The sequence below is a fragment of the Squalius cephalus genome, assembly GCF_949319135.1.
Source record: "Squalius cephalus genome assembly, chromosome: 22".
Classification (NCBI taxonomy): Eukaryota; Metazoa; Chordata; class Actinopteri; order Cypriniformes; family Leuciscidae; genus Squalius; species Squalius cephalus.
The window spans coordinates 15,280,413-15,302,193 of NC_137143.1; the positions used below are offsets into that span (position 1 = coordinate 15,280,413).

Consider the following 21,781-nt stretch of genomic DNA (forward strand, 5'->3'; position numbering starts at 1 on the left):
GCTAATCAGAAACCTGGATATATCAGTGAAATGGGAACATGGAAATTATGAATAACTTATTAATTCCTAAAATGTAATACGGAATATACATTTTTTCTGGTGTTTTTCAAAACATCAGAGCGTTTGCTCTTGTATAATGTATATTGCCTGCAAGCAATAGTGAATTGTCCTTTGTAACTCGGTTCTTCTTGATGAATCTGTCAAACCTTACTCATACAATTGTACTTTAAGTGGCTAGTATTTTCATTTTTCAACCAGTCTATATAATTGTATGGATATTGTGATGAGGATAATATAAGGATGCTATCAGAGAGAATAAGCAGTATACTAAAGCTATATAAGAAATGTCTGAAAGTGATATTTCATTGTTTTGAGAAGCTTCTGGCTTGTATTCTCCTAACCATAAAAAAAAAGAAAAAGAAGAAGAGAGTAATTTAAAATGTTTGTATTTTAAACTTGCATGCAAAAATACAAAAGCAAAAACACCACATTTTCAGAACAAAATGTCCTGAAATAAGAACAATACTGTGGCGTACTATTCCTCATCATTCACCAGCTATGGTGTAGTTTTTTTACTGCACATGCCCTGGTTAAATAAAAATACTAGCAAAGGCTTCCGCCCCTGCACACTGGCACAGACTCGACAGAGCAATGTAACATCTCCAACTCAGCAGAAGTTTAAGACATGCCATTTCAAGACAAGTTTCCCTCAGGGACAAATATTTTTAAAGTATCGTTGAAGTCACATTGCGAAATGCTCAAAACTGTATGCAGAATACTAAGCAATCAATGCATCATTTCATATCAATACTGCACAATCTGAGATATATAATTTAAACATTTACTGTCTCTAGAACATGTATTGAATTGCTGGACCCATAGTATTTCAGAAATATTGAAGCAAAGTTGTATTGCCGTTTAGCACATTTGTGAGTCTCAGATCTCGCCTGATCTTAGATCAGACCTCAAGTACATTATTCTTTTGGCCTGAATGTTTGAAGTTTTTGTTGCTTTTGGATGCACATCCATTCTCCACATCTTTCAATGGCAGATCCTCTCTGTCATTTCTTTCTGTAAAGACAGAAAAGACCCAGTTATCAGGACAAATACCACATTTTCAAGTTAGCTAAAGCTGAGTGCATTCACTAATTGCCACCAGTGTTGGGGAAAGTTTTTCTTAAAGTAATGCATTACAATATTGTGTTACTACTCCCTAAAAAAGAATCTAATTGTGTTACGCTACTTTTGTGTTACTTTTCTTACCTGGGCTGGGCTTGTTTGTTTTTTTATAACAAAAAAACAAAAGTTCTATTTTTATGCAAATGTAAAAAAAAAAAAATAAGTGAAATGAATAAGCCTCAGGCTGAAGGAAATGCAAAATCACGCCTGTACAGTAGAGGGTGCACCTCAAACCTTTCAGTTGTGCTGCCATTCTGGATTGCAGAATGATGCAAGAGAAAGAAAAAATAGAAAAGGAACACAAATGTGATGTTTCTCTAAAGTATTTTTTTACCTACAGCAAAGACATGGCTAATAAAGTGAGACTAAATACTTATTTGTGTCATTTTAAATGTAATTATTATAGGTTTGCATTTCACTGTTTTTATTCATTTTGAGGAATACTGAATGTGTTTTTGTGCAAGTGAGATGAGTAAATGCCTGCTCACATTTAGTCTAGAACTACAATAACCATCATGTTTACACTTCCTCCCGATTTCTCTCAACACGGGGACAGGAGAGGTGTAAGTCAATAAACAGAAAAACAAAGTAACTTGTGTTTCTTATTTGAACAAGTAACTAAATTTGAGGATGTAACTGCATTACTCATTACTAATCTGATTACATAACTCGTGTTACTTGTATGTGTTGCCCCCAACACTGATTGCCACTACCATCATTTATTATTTTGTGTCTAATAATATTTATTATTACTTCACTGAGGGTCAGTCCATAACATTCATGCCCCTCTGCTCTATAACAGTAATGAAAGCGCAGCTCTCTCACCAGTGGCTCCAGCTCCGAGTGGTCGATTAGGCTGAACTCAGAGATGAAGAAATAGTAGTGTTTGTAGCAGGTGTTGATGTGAGCCTCAGCCCCCATACTACAGATCATGTCAAAGTGATGGATGTACACATGTACAAACACCCGAAACAACCGACTCAGAATCTTTTTGCACACCTGCTGAAAGTTCTTTGGAAAAGGGACTCCTAAAAACAGAAGAAAACCAGTGTCAACCTCATCACATTGCTTTGTATCATAAACACATTTCAAAATGGTAGACTTGTGCTGTGTGATTTTCTTCCATGTGAAAATTCAAATGGTATTTAAGGAGAAAAAGCCTACTGAGTATTTCTCAAGGGTTTTAGCAAATAGTTCAGCCTGTGGAATTATGAATTGTTGGCAGTGCTAGTATAGCTTCTGTAACTCTATCCAGCAAATTTTTTTTTTTTTTTTTTTTTTTACCAGACAGAAGTATGTGTCTTGTGTTCCCTGGCCCCACAAATCATACAGGAATTCCTGAGAAACTTAACTGGATATTTCTGTCTAAATATTTTTGTCCTATTTCTTTTCAGTTGCATTAATACGCTAAGGTTTTCAAAGCTACTTACTGAAACAATAAAAAGGTCACAAATGCAGGAGTCTGAAAAGATTGGAAAACCTGGTAAAAAATGTACTCTTTGTATTCATGTTGGTTTCATATTTTTTATGACTCTAAAAATGGGGTTTAAGTAATAACATATTTTCCCATACTGTGAATATACGTGTTAAATATATTTTAGGGTATTTTTTATAAAAAGAAATATGAATTCATAAAAATATCATTATGTTAGGGTCATTAAAAAGGTTGAATAATAATTTTGATCTGGATAGAGCCAGGAGGGGTCTGCTTTATGATATCATTTCCTGTGTTATGTTTTTTTTTCTGAAAATGTTTGCATGTTGGTTGTACTATCAACTCAAAAAGGTTTTTCAAATATATTAATAAGCAGTGAAGCAGTTTTGCTAAGAAAAAAATATATATAATAATGCCAAACTATAAGGTTTTCTTTTTCTCACTAAGGTTTTCTTTTCAAGAATTTCATTGTTTTAATGGCATGTTTCCTCATTATGATATTAGGAGAGTTATGCACCCTGATATTTTTTGTACCCCCTATATCAAATGATTAATTTAGCAATTAACAAAAAATAAATTAGCATCACGTCATTAACAGACTGCACTAGTAGCCCTATCCCAGCAATGAAGATGTCAGGAAAACACATTTGACATCACAGACCTACTCGTGTAGGAAAGATGTCCTCATTATTGATGAGTGACTCGATCCAGTTCATCAGGAGGTTCATGTATATAAGAGCAGGCAGTTTGGTGGGCCTCTTGTATTGATCCCCATCCTGCCACCTGTATTCATATCGTGGCCCTCCAGACATGATGGGACAGCTCTTCTCAGTGCAGAACTCGCTCACGGTCCCGTAGATGAGGTTGATTCGATTGAAGAAATCCACCACGTGCACAGCTATCCAGTCGTTAATGTTCTCCCCATCGGGCAGCTGCACCACTTTCCTCAGGTCAAGGCCTGATTTCAGAGACGCTTGGGCTCTTTTGTACAGCTCAAAACGCTGGGTCCCAGGTTCAAAACGCTTTCGAGGCCGGAATGTTTTGTCTTTGCTGAAAACCTGACCCAAGCACAGAGCCATTGCTGAACTGAGCAGGGTGATGGAGGAGTCAGATCCAGTCAGGATCTGGCCAGTTGTGAATGTTGACTCTTATGATTCCCTGGGCCCTCGTCCCATCCGATAAGGAAGTTTCTAGAGAGAAGAAGAAAGTAAAGCAATGCCTCTCTTATATATATATTTAAATATATGGAAAAAATTAAGAGACCACTGCAAAATTAGCAGTTTCTCTGGATTTATTATTGATATGCATATTTATCTGTTTGAGTAAAATTAACATTTTTGATTTATTCTACAAACTACTGACAACATTTGTCATTGTCATTTAGAGCATTTATTTGCAGAGAATGCAGAAACTTTACAAAAAAAAGATTACAAAGATTACTTTTACTTTTCAAAATGACAAAAAAATATGCCATGTTTTCAGACCGTGAATCATGCAAAGAAAACAATTTTATATTCATTTTTAAACAACACAATACTTTCATGCGTCTTGGCATGCTCCCTAACAGTCGGTCACATTGTTGTAGGTCGAATTTATGCCACTCCTGGCGAATATATTATATTTCTATTATTATATTCTACATTTCTGTAATAATTTTTTTTTCCAGAATTTTTTGATGAATATAAAGTTTAAAAGATATACCAAGTTCTGGCATGAAACTCTAGATGGCGCAGGCTGATAGGTCCTTAACTCATTTGGTAGCGATTGCATCGTCATCTACATTAGCGCAGCTGATTGGTTGCTCTTGCATCAGCGGCCAATGAGCTGCGGCCAGGGGGCCAATGTTTCATAAAACATTGAAGCTTCCCCGGGCGCCGCCATTGATTAGCAGACCATCACCTGCTGTTAGCATTCCATTGACTCCCATTCATTTTGGCGTCACTTTGACAGCGAATTTTACATCTGAGGCGTTTAAAGACTCCATTTGTCCATTATTTATTTATAAAGAAACACGAAAATGTATAAAAGGCTCCATTACCTTGTATCTTACATTATGGCTCCGTAGAAGCCGTTTTTGTAAAAATAGGCTAACGATTGCGCCATAACCACTCGACTCTCTGTCGCACAGTAGAATTACCGTATGGACAGACAGGAGGAGAAGCTCGCGGGCAATCGGGGGGACGTGGAGGCAAAATGACAAAATAATTAATCAGAATACATAGCAAAAGTTTCTCCTGCTCCTAGCTCATGGACACCTCCTACTCACACTCTCCGTCTCTGCAAGTTTCGGAAGGGAATGATTCAGATTTCTCTTGGCACAGCTAATAGAAAACAGACGGGTTGCTCACGTCACATCTACGTCGTCAAGCTCAGTTTGAGTCTGCGCAGTACGCTCGACCATCAGGAAGTGAGAGCTTCTAATTGACTTCACTTTTCTCCGTTGAATCCAATGGGGTCGCTGTGTCCATTTCTTTTACTGTCTATGGCTGCGGCTCAACATTCAAACAAATACCGTTAGTGTTGCTGTTAGCAGTCTGCAGCGCGCTTTCAGAAACCCTCCACCTTCCCCAGCTCCACCTGTATAGATCTGCTATGGGTAATTGCTATATTATACAGCAGCAGCACGTCTAACATGCTCACAGCAGCGTGTCGTGTATGTATTGGCATTAGCAAGTCTCGGTATGCTCTGCAGCAGCAGCGTAGCACATCTATTCCGGCAAGACCAAATACATTAACATTGCCATATCCATTACCATGCCAATCTCTCAGAGAGTTGTCATGACAGAACAGCATTTATTTGAAATAGACATCTTTTATAACATTATAAAAGTCTTTACTGTCACTTTTGATCAATTTATTGAATCCTTGCTGAACAAAAGTATTAATTTCTTTAAAAGAACTTACTGACCCCAAACTTTTGAATGGTAATGCATATAAACTCCATAAATAGACCACTACAAGCAAACAATTCATTTAATTCTCTCTATGCATTAAGTTTCCATTTGCGTTGTTTTATCCACATCACCATTATCATAACTTCCTGTTTGTTCGAAGTGGCTGAAATGAGATGTGTTTTGGAGGGACTCTTAAGAGTGTCTCTGCAGCCGTACAATCAAACCCTGCCTCTCTGTTTTCATTTAACGTCCTGACTGTGTATCCATGATTGAGTCCATCCTTTCTTTGTCTATTTTTGATAAGTCTTGTTTTTCTTTCCCTCTCTCTTTCTCTCTCCTCCCATATATGTATTCACAGAAAGCCTGGTTACTAGATAAACTGTTAAAGTTTCTCTTATACCTCTCATAGCCAATGTTGAGATATATTTTGCAGGAACATTTTAGAGTTCTCATAAGTCTGTTTCTGGCATTTGTTGCTGTAACTGATAATGCATATCACAGTATTGCACTTAAAACAGCCTAGGCTACTTGATTTACTCTCTTCTATATATTTTTCAATTCTATGAAATAGACATATCCCCGTTTCTAACCAACGTGTTAAATATTCTCAAGTAAAGACTTTATAATAGACACAGTTGCAGAGGTTGGTTTGAACTCAATTAATTCAATATGGAACCATAGGACAGAGGAGTTATTTGTCCACCCCTCCAACAATCACGTCAAACACTGACGTGTCTGATCACGCTTTCTCTGAGCCCCCACGGCACATGAGCTCTGACATTACCACATTAACACAGATCATGAAAACTAAAGTAGCATCTTATTAATGAAAAGAAGGCAAGTAAAACTGGAGATTTTAAGGTCCCTACCTAAAGAATCTGGCTTTAGTCCCGCTGTAGACACTTGGAATGTTGTGGGAAACTTGAAAAGAATTCCTCTGGCTCCTGTTCTTTCCAAGAGGGAACAGTTAAAATCCAAATTGTCTTGTGAGGATTCTTTCCCTTTCCCACTCATCAGCCGGTCTTATCCCTCCAAAACTCAGTTAAGAATACAGTATAGAGTAAAAACAACAAGCTGAAAAGTTACTTGGCTTCCCTTCCTGTGTATGATGTCATATCCTGATTTTGTCTGGTAGGCCCTGTTGTCTGTTTTTGTGTGCCTGTGTGTGCGTGTCGTGTGAAGTTAAAAGGAAAGATTTCATTGGTGGTGGGAGGAGCATCAGTCTGTGAAGTCCAGTCCCACATCAAGCCACATCCTTTGCCCTGCCCAGCAACCCCCCCCCCCCCCCCCCCCCCAAACTCCATTGTGCTTAAAACTTCAAACATGAGGACTGGAACTTCACACTTTCTCAGACCATCTGAATAGAACATTTGGCCCATATTTTTCACTAACTTATAATATAATTTAAATATATATATATATAAAAATTTTTTTTTAATTTGTCTAAAAGTTTAGAATTCATTGTGAAGACGCCAGATTTAAGATGCCAAGTTTTTTGCAGATAATTAGGTTTTATCTTTAGATAAAACTTTTTTTTTACTTACAAATTGTACTACTGAATACAAAATACATGATAAAAATTGTAATGTAATCTATTACATTACACATTTTTAGGTAATGTAATCTGACTACTTTATTGATTACTTTTAGATTACTTTTGACCGAACTTGTTTATAACTTTGATTTGAATAGTATAATCTTGTACCATAATGATAAAAAATACAACGAGAAAGAAAAATTCACTTTTTGTCATCAACAACATGAATTGCATTAGATTTTACATTATCAGGGTTTCCCAAACTATGGTTTGGGAAGGAACTGCAGAGGTTTTTTTTAAAAAGCGAATAATTAATCAAATCTTAAAAAAAAAAAAAAAAAAAAAAAAAAAAAAAAAAAACTTAAAATAAGTAATTTTATAATAAAAACAATCAAAATAAAACACTAACTAACAAAAAGATGAAATATTTTATTTTTATGTTGTGTGGCCTTACTAGTTTGTGTGTGCAATTCCACAAAACTGGAAGACTTTCTGAACAAGCAAGTTTATATACATATATTATTTTAGAAAAGAACATTTAAAAAGATAAAAACAACAATTAAGGAGAATCAATGAATTCTGTATAATTTATTGCCATTTTGTGAATGTTGAGTAATCTTGTCATCAATAAAAAGTAACTGTCTGATTATGATATTTAACATAATATAATCTAATTACAAGAATTTAATGTTTGAAATCTGATTACGTAATCCATATTACATATAATCAGTTACTATCAGAAGAACTAAACACTCTGAGCACAATTGTGAAGTAATGTAATTACTGTTAGTGACCACTAGATGGAAATAAATATTTAACAAATTATTAAGTGGCACAATCATTGACCTTGGGTTTGAATTATTTTAAAGTATAAAGTAAGTAAAAAAAAAAAACTTGGAGAATCTTTATCTCTTGAGTAATGAAGATAATTGGGATATGCTTGATGAATATGATTAATGGAAATTTACATTAAAAAAATGTTTTTGTGTGTTTTTGTTTAGGCCTATATGAGACATATGTTTAATTGTTTTGTAAAAAATGAAATAAAGTACAATGTTTTCACATTTACTGAGGCATAGAATTTGTCTCGTGTCTATTCTAAATCTATGCAAATTATATTTCTACAATTTTCCAAATTTGTTCAACAGTGGGTGTGTTGTTTGTACCTGAAATATTTATGTTACAGATCAAAAACTAGATCTTCAAGAAATATGTGCCAGTGATTTTTTGCAGTGTTTGCTATTTATATGCATGTTTGTGACGTAGGCAGAAAGTTCTTTATGTACTTTCTTTTCAGGACATCCTAAACCAGCTGTGCCAGTTGGACAATTTATGACCTGAAACCAGATGTTTCAAAACTAAAACTTCTTTCTTCAAATGTTCATCAAACTGGACTGGGCTTTGGTCTCTGCAGGGCATCGTTGTCATGTAATACCTGACCCCGAGCCTAGATTCATTTTTAGTTTTTAAAACGTACAAATTTTGCAGTTTGTCTCACAACTTGTGGGGTTTATTTTGCAATATTACTTGAATATGAACGAACAAGTACAAATATTTAACTTTTTTGGGGTGAATTTAAATAAAAATGAAAGGAATTACAGAGTTTAATTAAAATTAGGTCAGTTTATTGACCTGTTATCCTGGGCAACTGTTACCCCGACATAATTTCAAGTGTCTTATCTGTGCTGTTCATCTAACTTGTCATACATATAGCAATTACCCTTAGCTTAGGTCTATGCAATTCTGGATGTTTTGACTTAAAGGAGAACTCCGGTCAATTTTAACATTGAGCTAATTTTTTTGTACATTTGGAGTGCTGTCAGTACAGAGAACAACGACAAAAATCGGTGTTGCCTACACCGTGTTATCCTCTTTTTAAAATTTGCACCCTGTTGACTTCAATGGGGCAAGTTTTAAACCTGCTTTTAGCCTCTTAACATCCTTGATGTGTCATTACAAGTGCACAGGTCATGTGAGTGATTCCTTCAGAGTGAACGCGGGTCAATCTGACTGCAGTAGATGTGAAAGATATGAATAAAAGTGATGTTATTTCAGCCAGCGCACATACCTGTATTTACATCCTGTTTTCGGTCAAAGTCCATAGTAATCGACTGTCGAGTTCACGCGCATTGGTTTAGTAGCCTACCTATGATCATGCGCGTGAACTCGACAATCGATTACTGTGGACTTTGACCGAAAACAGGATGTAAATACAGGTATGAGCGCTGGCTAAATAAATATCATTTTTATTCATATCTTTCACATCTACTGCAGTCAGATTGACCCGCGTTCACTCCGAAGGAATCACTCACATGACCTGTGCACTTGTAATGACACATCAAGGATGTTAAGAGGCTAAAAGCAGGTTTAAATATTGCCCCATTGAAGTCAACAGGGTGCAAATTTTAAAAAGAGGATAACTCGGTGTAGGCAACACCGATTTTTGTCGTTGTTCTCTGTATTGACAGCACTCCAAATTGACAAAAAAATGAGCTCAATGTTAAAATTGACCGGAGTTCTCCTTTAATGTAACATGAATGACAGTAATAAGGTTTAGTAAAATGACACATGTCTTAGCCTACCAATCATGAAGAAAGTCTACTTTGTGTGGTACAGCCTATACCTTAGATTTAATCAGGGAATACAGAGCAAAGCAGTGAATGAAAATAGTTAATGTCTAATGTTCCACTAATGTTTATTTCATTTTCATATCAGCTGCAGACATTAATGTACCACAGCTTTCAGTAATTCTCGAGAATGTGACCCAGTGCCTTAAGAAACAAATAGATGGACAGAACAGACAGATACAAATAAGCCAAGCTTTAAAGGATAGATATATAGATAGATAGATAGATAGATAGATAGATAGATAGATAGATAGATAGATAGATAGATAGATAGATAGAATTTCACTCACCTAGCACTTGAAGAAAAAAATCATCCTTCTGTCCTTTTAAATGTCCGTGTTATAATACGTTTTGCCGTTTAGCGAAGCTGATAGAAATATTGAAATATTCCAATTCAATATCTCTACTCTCTCCATCAGCGCTAGAAGTTCAAACTAATGTCACGTAATTTACGTCCCTACAATGATTGGTTGATATACCAAGGGGGACAAGCGTCCTCTGTCATGTGTTTTTCTCAACACTCTAGCCGCTGAAAGTGGAATACTCGATGGTGATTGGATAATGTTTATCACCAACGGAGGCACAAGTCCCCGGCTCTGGATTTGCATCCCCCTCCCTTCTCCTGCTCCCCAGACTCGCTTCAGGCTTCAGCACAGTTTCTGAACGACTGTAATTACATCGGCAGATTCGGCACATAGGGGAAGAGCAGCGGTGGTTCCGACTTCAGTAATATTCTGAGATGAAATGAAATGAATAACTGGGAGTTTTATTAACATTAAATCGTCTTTCTCCCATTGCCTCCCCTGACGAGCCGTCACTGATGGATAGATAGACATACAGATAGATAGATAGATAGATAGATAGATAGATAGATAGATAGATAGATAGATAGATAGATAGATAGATAGATATTCAATGTAATTTATATTGTTGACATACTTAGCGTATGAAGAGAGTGAAAGTGAAATGATAACAGATGTACAGTAACGTTAGCCTTATTCATCTGGCTGTTTTGCCACTGTATGGTTGTGTCTCAAAAACCTTGTGCCACCTACCAAGACAGAAAGAGACGATGCCCAAAAATTCCAGTAGGTCTTGAGACACAGCCTGTGCCTCTCTCTCTCTCTCTCTCTCTCTCTCTCTCTCTCTCTCTCTCTCTCTCTCTCTCTCTCTCTCTCTCTCTCTCTCTCTCTCTCTCTCTCTCAGAGGGCTGGGTTGAGCCTACAAAACACCTGAGGGAAAACACGAAAGTACAGTTGGTTTTCGTGAGCAGGGCAGGACGACAGAACCATCATTCCCACCTGAAGAGGACTGGAGCCCTGCTTCATCATTTCACAGGTTGGTCTGTACATAGGAAGGGAAAATTAGTAAAAACTTTAATTCGTGAAATGACTTTAACAATGGACTTTGCGGTTCCCACGTGGTTTGACGCAGAACAGTGACATTTTGAAGAAGTAACGTTACAGCAACTTCTGTTTACTCCGCCTCTGAAAGGCTGCCATTGGTTTAATTTCAGCTTCGCGTTGTTTCCTGTCTTTTGTTCAAGGTGTGTCGCAAGAAGTCGAGATCCGAAGAGCCAAAAGCGTTTAAACGATCCGCTGTTAGAGCCCGAGCACTAAACCCGTTACAGGTGAGTTTTTCCATAGTTCAATTCTACTAAACCACATTTGTATTGCCAGCATGAATTCGTACGGTGACAAATTATGCAATGTAATAATAGCATCAGAGCAAATAGATAAAGTATTATTATTATTAAAGTAACTATATTATTAAAACAATACAGTAACAGTGTAGAGCACCGAGAAAGGAGCAATTCAATTTTAACAAAACAAATAAATTGCAGAAGTAATATCAAGAAAGATGAATAATGAAGACTGTAAGTAAAGTGGTTTAGTGATGGAGACAGACTCAAGTTTATTCACTATTCTTCATGTTAGCAGACTGACTCAAACATGATCAAATATGTAGTGTTTCAGTTTTACTTTTATCCACATATTTTTCAAAGGTGTTTGTGTATATTGTGCATTCTGTCAAAGCGTAGTCTCGATTTTGCTGTGATCGCAGAGTGGACACAAGCTGACTTCCTGTGGGGGCCTTGCTTTCCTGTGTCTGCTTGTTTCTACAGGGACTGTGTTTTTTAAGTCTGTATGTTGTCAAGCTGCCTGTCACAGTTTTTATCTGAAGCGACGTACAGTGTTCCCTGGAAATTAATCCCACTTACTAGACCCATACGGTTGAGCTACAGAAACAAGCACATATGTTTCGTTTGAGAGTGATATTAGTGAAACATAGACACTGTAAATCACTCTTCTTTCAGCTTCCTAAAGTTGCTTGCGTCATAACGATAGACTGTTTAAATAGATTACAAGTTCAATTTTAAAGGGATAGTTCACCCCAAAAATGATAATTTACTCCGGCTCATGTCATTCCAAACTTAAATGATAACCAAATTAAAATTTTAGGGTGAACTATCCATTGAAGCACCACTTGTGTGTATTGTAATTCTACATCTGAAGAGGTGGCATACTTTTCCTCTCGTTTACTTTCCTGTAGACATTGGTGATCTCTCCCTTTCAGAAATGTTTAACCTTGGACAAAGGCAAAGTGAAGGTGACCTGTTCCTCCTGGTAATGCTTCGTAACGTTAAAATAAGAAGCTTGTTTACTGACTTGTTTACAGTGTAAACTTATGAGGTGTTAACCATACGGATAAGTGATGTGTCTTGTAACACAATGTATGTTTACCTTAAGTTTATTTTTCCATTGAATTGCTTATTGAATGAACTGTTAGACCCCGTATACTGCTGTATTCTCCTTCGAACTGCTGATATTTTAATCGAACCTAAGAGAAGAGCTCCATCTTAGCTGTTAGTGTGTTGAAAGATTGTTTCACTTGCTAAGTGTTTTGTAAGTTTCCTCTTTAGAGTTCTGTTAGTTTCCGCCAAAGAGATGAATGACACCTTGCCTAGTTTGTGTGTTCAGTAAACACCCATTAACCTTTTGCATTCTCTTTGTAGGCTGGAAGGTATTCTCGTACTTACGATGGCCGAGAATAGGAACTTAGGAACACTTATATTAGTCAAGTTTCACTTGATGGTTTACTGTTGTATGCATTGTTGGATATATTTCAGTGTGCATGTTCAGTGACATCTAATGAACTTTGATAAGACTCACTAGAGTTTTTTGGAACATTGTGTCTAAGGAATGCAATGAGTTCATAAGATTAATCTTTAAAGTTGGCATGAAATGAATGTTTGTTCACCCCGTCGGTTTTATAAATGCATATTATAAATCTAATTGTTAATGATTCAGCAATGCATGCATTTCGTTAATTTAATAATGTTTAATAGAAATGTCATACCTGGACCTTCCAGTGAAACGACATACACTCTCTGGTGGCGTATGCAGGACTTCTTCAATCATTTAGTCAAATTTTTTGATAATCCATGACACTCGGATGTACATCACGTTACGGAAGAGAATTTCTGACGCCTCTTCTGTTGCATCGCAGTTTTAATGCAAAATCCCAACTTCTCTTTTTTTTGCCAGTTGTTCACAGAAGAGAGACTGGGAAGTTCTCTTTTGTAATGACTGTAATGAGATTTTGGATAGTTTTGTGTGATGCAAAATCTAATTTAAACCTTGCAACAGAAAAGTTTTTAGAATTGTGCAGAAGTGCACAAAGTCATGTTTTAAAGTTGATTATGCAAAAGGAATAAGATTCTGTACAATTTCTAGATCAAATAAATAAAGTTGTGACATTGACCATGTGAATTCCTTTGTTTGTACAAAAGACCAGATTTTCTTCCATTGAAGCACAAGATGCTCTTTGAATCATTTTGAAAATGATGCTGGAGAACATTACCAACAGCTTTTAGACTCGGAGTTCATGCAGTGTGAGAGAAATTAACCAGAAATGGAAATTCATTTTCACACAAATTGTTATGTTGATGATCATTTATAATGATTTTTGTTTTATTAAATTAAAAATATGCAAAATATGAGCATTTTGAATGTGTAATTGATTTCAAATGAGACTATTAGCATGGTCATTGTGACATTTCAGAATTAATGTATTTGCCAACCTGATGTGACATTGCTGTAAAATCATGTGATAAAGACATACTTAAAGGGTTAGTTCACCCAAAAATGAAAATAAGAGAGCAGTGATAATGTTTGGTGCATGTGTTATTGACAGTGTTTCAATGCGTAAGGTGTAAACGCTGACTCTCTACACACCTGCACTCCAAACACATTGCTCAGCCTTGCTGAATCAAACAATCACATTGTAGTTTAATTCCATTCATTCCTGAAACGAGGCATTCCCCTGTGACATACTCGTTCCTCACTCATTCCTCTCATGAAACAGCGCTGAGTAAGACGCATCAGAGCTCGTACTTAATGTGACAGCTCGCACACTTTTTTTTCAATTGTTTTTTCAATTGTCTCAGTAGTCTGGTATCTAGATTATTTCAGGGAGAGCACCTGTTTAAATATTTGTGAGTAGTTTTACTGATTTGATTGATACAGATAATGGCAGGCAGGCCAGATTAGTGTTGTTGTATGAAAGTTGGATAATTTTCTGGACTTTTAATTTATTTGCTTAAAAATTAGGTCCCTCCTTTTAAATAAGCAACCTTAATAATACAATTTTAAAGTAAAATGGTTATCTAATGGTCATTTCGCTTAAAGGCATAGTTCACCCAGAAATGAAATGTCTTTCAAAATCCTATGACTAATTTATAATTTAGATTTCAGTCGGGTCCTTGCACAAATCTATTAATATATTCACTGGCTTCAGAAGACTTTGGGTGCATCTCAATCAGCTCACTAGCTTTCTAGGTCTTGAATCAGTATATTGTGTACATGAATTCGGGCACTGATAAGGACCCTGGCTGGCTCACTAGACATTGGGACGCTGATGACTGTATTTCTGCCGACATGGCAATGTCTTCATTGTACAACATCACTACTGGTACGAACAACAGCAGAACTGATATCTTTCTGACAGAGAAACTGTTGAGGAGCATCCTTGGAATATAGGGCCCCGAAACACTGTTCGGGTGAGTAGATGATCACAATTTTCATTTTGGGTCAAGTATCCATTTAAGTTTCCATTACAAAGAAAGAAGGTATTGCACTGGCTGTTTGATTGAGCGCCTGTCTTGACAGATTAGTTTTGTGTTTTGGAGGTTTTGGAGGCCTGACAGGGGCCATGTATCGTACTGGTTAGGCACTGGGTTATTTTGGTAGAGTGATGAAGTTTGAGTGATATGTTTTTTTTTTTCTTGTGTACCGCAGAAATACCTGTTTGCAAACACTCTTGGTGCTGAATGTTCATATACCTGGCACTGACAGGCTAATTTAACCTTCTTAATGCAACAATAACTGCTTAAAGTCTTTCTTGAAATGTCACCAGACCCTTCATAGCCAAGATTACAATAAACTTTTGTATCTTGGCATTAGCATTATTCAGGGGTTGCCATGGTTCCATGGAGCATTGTTATTAGATGAGCCATTTGTTGTAAAAGCCCTCAGCGAGGTACAAAGGGAGTTTGTGAAATGTGATAGCATTTTTTCCCCCTGGTTGCTGGATTGAGACAAACACACATTTTTAACCCCTTTTAAACCAGCCTAAATTGGTTTGCTGGTTTAAGATGGTGTATCTGGTCACCCAGCATGGATTTACCATGTGTTCCTCTGGTTTAAGATGGCCTGGCCTGTGTGGTCCATGTTGTATGGTTTACAGAATAACATTGGCTTGATTCTTTCCAAAACGAGACAGAAAGTTTCAGAAACCTGAGCTACAGGAAGCTGAATGGGGTCTTTTATGATGCCATTTTGTGTGAGTGAACAAGTATTTATTGTACACACGTTTTTTGCCGTATAAGTAGTCAGGAGTAGTTGCTAACAGGGCCGTGCTTTTTTTTTTTCTTTTTTTCACCTCCCTGAACACTGCACATGCTGAAGTAACTTATTACAATTACCTCAACAACACCATCTCATATTTATTAACCACTCTGTAATCACAGTCTCATGCAGTGTGTGGATTATTCAGTGACCTTCAGACCAGCTGACATTTTAATCGACTCTTTGTCATTAATTCTGCAGAGCAGTCGTTAGTGGTTAACCTCTATTTAGGGTTGTTTGATTTATGGATTTTTGTGAAAGTTGTGATTATGATTTAAAAAAAAAAAAATTTTATCTCTAGGTTTGCTGTACTTGTATTAATAATATAATAATAATTGTAGTATAACGTTTTATTCAAGTTTTTATTATTAATATGAATTATTATAATAATCATTGTAGTATAAAATAATAATAACAACACTTTTTATACCACAATGTAACACACAGCGTGTAACGCCGGTAACACCGACTATCGCAGCAAGCTTAGAATATAGTAAAGTAAAAGTGAAAGTTTCCCATAAAAATTCTCTGATAAAGTACAGATACTTAAATGTAGCCCACTTAAGTACAGTAACGAATTAAAAATGATTTGTTACTGTCGACCACTGTTCAACATACAATACTGATCCTAACGGAAAACAACTGTACAGTATGTTGCTCAAGTCCTCAGGTTACTCCTCAGGTGAACACAACTGAAGTTTACAGAAGCCACACCCTCACCGCCGCAGATCTCTCAACACAGAGGCCATTTGTAATAAGAGAGTCCCAGATATCCATTCATTCTGAGTAAGAGAACATGAGTGGAAGGCCGGGAGTGTTTGTGTTTAGAAAGTTTGTATGGAACAGTTTCTAGTTGGCCTAGTTGAGCTAAAAAAGGAATTTACAGATTGGCAAACTTGTCATAAGTAATATAAGCCAAGTGTGTAAGCTGAAAAAAACTTGAGTGATGTCTTTTCTGTCAAGCTTGTGAAGTTTTTGGTCTTGACTAGCTGGAATGAAAGTAATTTCCTTGGCTGTGGGTTGTTACTGACGTGGCTCTTGATTCACTTCTTTGTAGGAGAGCTGTTCTGTCTTGTTCTTTCTCGCAGATCGAATATCTGATAGAAGTTGTTGGATTGTTTTGTTCAAAAGAATGAAACTTGCAATTTTCGTAACTTGTTTTCTGGGTTTGAGATGTCCAGGAGGGTGGAAGTTCAATTCAAAAATCTGTAGAATTCCATATAGTAGTTTTGCAGAATTTGTACCTCACTGAGGCAGGCTGCATTTATTTAATCAAAAATACAGTAAAAACAGTATTAATGTAAAATAACTGCTTTCTATTTTAATATATTTTAAAATTGTTAATGGCAAAGCTGAATTTTCAGCAGGTATTACTCCAGTCTTCAGTGTCACATCATCCAGAAAGCATGCTGATTTGGTGATCAAGTAACATTTCTTAATTAGAAAAAAAGAATAATATAAAAACTTGATGTTACTGCGTTTTGCTTTTTTAGGGCAGAATATATATCTTTATCACTACTAACTAAACTGTAGTAAATATCAGGTTTCTGGTATCAGATGCATTGCTTTTGAGATGCTCGTGAGCAGAATTGACTAATTAATTCATATGAACAGATCGTTCAAATAAAGTTTCTTTCAGTGTGCATACAACTGTGGATGCATCTGTGTTTGTGTGCCAGTTACAGTAGATATAAAAATAGGGTAATAAGAAATCAGGACAGACCCAAGAAAAGAGAACAAATTAAATGCTTTAACCTTATCGTTCTTCTTGTGGCCTAGTTCTGTTCTGCTTCAATTCACACACTCTCAGCAGTGCCAATGAGGCGAATTGACCACCTTTTAGGACTTCTCTGAACGTAAATTCAGTTGACTCTTAATGAAACGTCACGTCCAGGTGCGGGGGTGGTTAAATTCCATTTGTTGTGTTAACATCTCGTCTCTTTTCTCATCAGCATTTGTTTTCTTTTACTGACAAGATGCTTAATGAAGGTTCACATTTTGCACATTTTACTGTGATGGAGATTTCCAGGCATTTCCAGCATGGCTTGTTTGGCCAGCAGAAAGCACTTTTTTAAAACTAGCACACTTTTAGCATAGCATACTAACATAGTACTTCTACTATCTATATAGTGTACATTTTTGCACAGTATGCTAATTTTTTCTGCATCTATAAAATAACAGGAGGACCACATTTTTTCACATCTCCTTAACTCTTGGCAGTCAGATTACACAACCAAGTGAAATTTTTATGTAAAAAAAAAAAAAAACCTCAACATTGCTCTATTTAAATAGTCTATTTCAGTGTTCGCTTTAAGCTTGTTCTGCGGAGCACTATCAGAAAACCTCCACCTCCCCAGCTCCAGTTTAGATTGCTAAATTATTGAACCCCCTCTGACCTGCAAGACATTCTGGTTTTGTAAACAAAAACACTTCAACTAAAGCATCAGTAAACCATCATAGAAAGTTTATTAATACACATTTGTGACCCTGGATCACAAAATATTTGTGGCAATAGTCAACAATACATTGTATGGGTCAAAATTATCGATTTTTCTTTTATGCCAAAAATCATTAGGATATTAAGTAAAGATCACGTTCCATGAAGATATGTAGTAAATTTCCTACCATAAATATATAAAGCATTTATTTTTTTGAGTGAATGCAGCACCATCGCAAACATAAATGGACAACTTTAAAGGCCATTTTCTCAATGTTTAGATTTTTTTTTTGTACCCTCAGATTCCAGATTTTCAATAGTTGTATCTCGGCCAAATATTGTCCTATCCTAACAAACCATACACCAATGGAAAGCTTATTTATTCAGCTTTCAGATGATGTATAAATCTCATGTATAAAAAATTGACCCATGTGACTGTGGTCCAGGGTTACATTTGAGTGATTCTGAGAGTTTCTGAAAAATATCAAATTGGCTCTAAACATCCATGTACAAAGTTATGCAACCCTCAAGAATCAAATTTTGTAGAGAATCATTTACTCTTCATAACCTCCAATAACCGTTGCCTGTAAGTGCTCACAAGCTTCTGACACTTTCTACTGAAATCTTAGGCCATTCCTTGTGTGCAAAACTTCCAACTCATTATATTCTTTGGTTTCCGTGCTGCCACTGTTTCTTTCAAATCTCACCTAAGATTTACTAGCAAATATAAATCTGGTAACTCAAGAACATTCAGAACTGATCCCTGAACCAAGCTTTGATAGATTTGGATGTATGCTTGGGATCATTAGTCCAGTGATCCAGTAAATCTTCAGTTTACACACTGAAGGCATCATAATCTTTGCCAAAATGGCCTGATACTTCAAAAAACCCATGACGCCGGTCATATGGTCAAGATTTTCACTTCCTTTTGCAGCAAAGCTTATGATCAAATCTTATTCCCCTTGATGAAATTGCGCTTTTATATATATATATATCCCATATATTTATATATAATTTTTTTTATTATTATTTGAATGTTTTTAAAAGAAATCTCCTCTGCTCATCTCTTGTGAAATATTACAATTTAAAACAGCTGTTTTCTATGTGAATATATAGTAAAGTGTAATTTATTCCTGTGATCATTCTAATATGCTGATTTGATGCTCAAGAAACATTTATCATTATTATCAATGTTGAAAACAGTTATTTGCATTTTTATTTCAGGATTCTTTGATGAATAGAAATTTCAAAAGAACAGCATTTATCTGAAATGGAAAGCTTTTGTAACATTAAACACTACCGTTCAAAAGTTTTGGGTCAGTAAGAATTTTTTTTTTATTTGTTGGGGAAAGAAATAAAAGAAATCAATACTTTTATTCATAACTGCATTCCCAAATGTCCAGTTCACTGCATTCATTCACTGTGAACTGAGACGCGGCGCTGATCACGTGCTGATTGCGTAAGCGAAGTGCGCACTTCTCTTTGCGCAGCGCAAACAGACAAGCTACGTCAGAAATCGCGTGCTGTCTGAGTAGGTACTACATTTCAATTTGAACTTACTTCGCGACTGTTAAAAAAGTATATTCTATATAGTATGAATTTGTGTATTATGAATGTAATCCGGATGTAATACATCCGCTAGTTATCATTATCATGTGACCTACCAGCATCAGTTGCATCCCTTCACCTCCATTCATAAATCCTCTCCTGTGGCCTCATGGGATAGTAAAGTGTCCTTCGAATGCACACTTCAGAATCTCGCCAGAAGTAGTAGGTCATGTATTACATTATAAATTATTACATGTGAGTGGTTTCCCGTTATCATACACATCATGTTACACTTCTTTTAACAGCTTCCTCACTTTTTTACAAAACAGTACCTGTAAGCAGCACTGCAGTATACTGTGTAAATTTCACAATATTTAGTTATCAAGATAGCCACAGTCTTTCTCTGTTTTACACACACACACACAGACACTGCTCATCCTTAAGGGGGTGGACACACAAGCTGGTCCAACAAGCTTGAATGGTCTGTGACACCAATCTCCTGTTTGCAATGAGTATCTATCAAAGTATTTGTATTGTACCTGTGAACTTGGTTTCCGAAAGTCTGAGAGGACTTTTCCTCAGGCATCTCACCTTTCACCCACTTAACAAGCAGCCTGCGAACCTCTAGTTCGACTGAGCAGTTGTCCGTTTAAGCTGTGATCACCGGGAGTGGAAAAAATTCTTGTTCGTAATCTTTGTGCATCTGCTAATGTGTAAATTGTTATTGATTTTCTTAATAGACCATCTGTAGACCATCCCCTGTGGTTCGTTGAATTTGTTAATGATTACACTCTAGCTCTACACCTTGTGGAACAAGACCAAACCTGAATATGTCTTCATAAATTCTTTGATCCACAGTCACGTCACAGATTTTCATATATTGTATGGACTTGTTGAAAGCTCTTTGCGGTGAAGCACAAGGTTCAAATTCGATGATGTGTGGAAATCCTAAGTTGGTTCTGCAATGCTCTTAAGCTGCATGTTCACATTGCTAGTCATCAAATCAGATCAGTGTGTGTGTTTACTCTATGGTGTGTAGCAGCATTGGTTGCTATAGGATTGACTTGGGTGTTAGATTATTACTATTTTTTTTAATGGCCCTCACCATTATCGCTGTGCCATGCTGGTGGAAAGCTGAGAGTAGAGATTGTATGTACTGTAGATCTTGCTGCTATCATCTAATTCTTACCAATTATTTCATGTGGTTTATAAAGCAAAATATGCATCACTTCATGAATGACAAAATAAAAAACATGCATAAATATGTGTTTGATCAAATTTGGTTTATCACAAAAAAAAAATCGGTCGGTAAAAAATGGTAAAAATACGATTATGTTTATTATGTTATTACTGTTAATTGTTTAACACTTAGTTACACTCATGACATAAAAAATGCAATAAACATTGATTTAACAACATTAGATGTAACATAAACCATAATGTACATAACTATTTTTTTCAACGAAAATACATCAAATGTGAAGTCACACAGGGAATTCTGGGAATGTCAATTTACTGTTTTTCACTGTCAAATTTTACAATGACTTGTTCTTTTTCACTTCCAAGAACTCTAGAGTAATTTTACTCTAAAATTAAATTAAAGGGATACTTCAGGATTTAGCATTAAGCTTTGTATTAGTAGAAAACCTGTAGTATTTTCAAATTACCGTGCTTTCCACCCTCATATCCCCCTGAGGCGAGAGATTTATGCATTTTTTGTCTGAAAAAAATCCTCAGATGACGCAAAAATCGTGATTTTGCGTCATCGGAGGATTTTTTGGCCAGAGGCTAAAGACTACAGCCAATAGTAGGGGCTGTCCCGCATGTTTTCAACCCGCCCATAGAGGGTGGGATCTCACTCACAGAATGTACACATAGTATCAGCCGCCTTTCTTTGGAAGCTAAGCTAACAGGCTCTTGTTCTGTGGAGAAAGCTGAGTAGTAGGAGAAAGCTGAGTAGTAGGGGTTACCATCCTCTTTTCCCGGACATGTCCGGCCGTCGAGATCGTCCAAAATGTCCGGGATTCGGCTTTTGCGTTCTGCGGTCGCCATTCATTGTTTACATGCACACCTTTTATTTCAATCTAACTGAATTCATTCCGATTGGTGAATCTGAATGTAGTGTTTACATGAACGCTTAACATTGCTAATCACGCCACCGGCCTCGCGCCGTTCTCCTGCGGCCGTCAGCCTCGTCCTGCTCGCCACAGTAAAA

At 36.4% G+C, this 21,781-nt stretch overlaps 2 protein-coding genes across 4 annotated transcripts in view; one reads left to right on the forward strand and one right to left on the reverse strand.

Moving 5' to 3' along the window:
* Positions 1 to 661: 661 nt before the first annotated feature.
* On the reverse strand, positions 662 to 10,203 carry mob3c (MOB kinase activator 3C). 2 transcript variants are annotated; one of them, XM_079857549.1, is made up of 4 exons: positions 9,963 to 10,203; positions 3,276 to 3,804; positions 2,005 to 2,207; positions 662 to 1,071 (listed from the first exon to the last, which is right to left on the reverse strand). In XM_079857549.1, exons 2-4 carry the CDS (start codon positions 3,691 to 3,693, stop codon positions 1,042 to 1,044), a joined length of 651 nt encoding a protein of 216 aa, XP_079713675.1. In that variant the 5' UTR covers positions 3,694 to 3,804; positions 9,963 to 10,203; the 3' UTR covers positions 662 to 1,041. The 2 variants fall into 2 exon arrangements, with proteins under 2 accessions (XP_079713675.1, XP_079713674.1); XM_079857548.1 differs by lacking the exon at positions 9,963 to 10,203 and adding an exon at positions 6,378 to 6,699.
* Positions 10,204 to 10,326: 123 nt separating this feature from the next.
* Positions 10,327 to 21,781, forward strand: part of elovl1b (ELOVL fatty acid elongase 1b) — a 31,312-nt gene continuing 19,857 nt past the window's right edge. The window contains exons 1-2 of one of the 2 annotated variants that reach the window (XM_079857072.1): positions 10,327 to 11,010; positions 11,219 to 11,302. The gene's annotated coding sequence lies outside the window, so the exon portion shown is untranslated. The remainder of the gene's footprint in view (positions 11,011 to 11,218; positions 11,303 to 21,781) is intronic. The other variant, XM_079857073.1, reaches the window with a different exon arrangement.

What these genes read in the sequence shown, in the direction of transcription:
- mob3c (XM_079857549.1), bottom strand. Translation starts at nt 3,693, where the DNA reads ATGGCTCTGTGCTTGGGTCAGGTTTTCAGCAAAGACAAAACATTCCGG. An exon ending in CATCTTTCCTACACGAGTAG is followed by an intron (nt 2,208 to 3,275) that starts GTCTGTGATGTC and finishes TTCTGTTTTTAG; the next exon opens with GAGTCCCTTTTCCAAAGAAC. An exon ending in ACTCGGAGCTGGAGCCACTG is followed by an intron (nt 1,072 to 2,004) that starts GTGAGAGAGCTG and finishes CTGTCTTTACAG; the next exon opens with AAAGAAATGACAGAGAGGAT.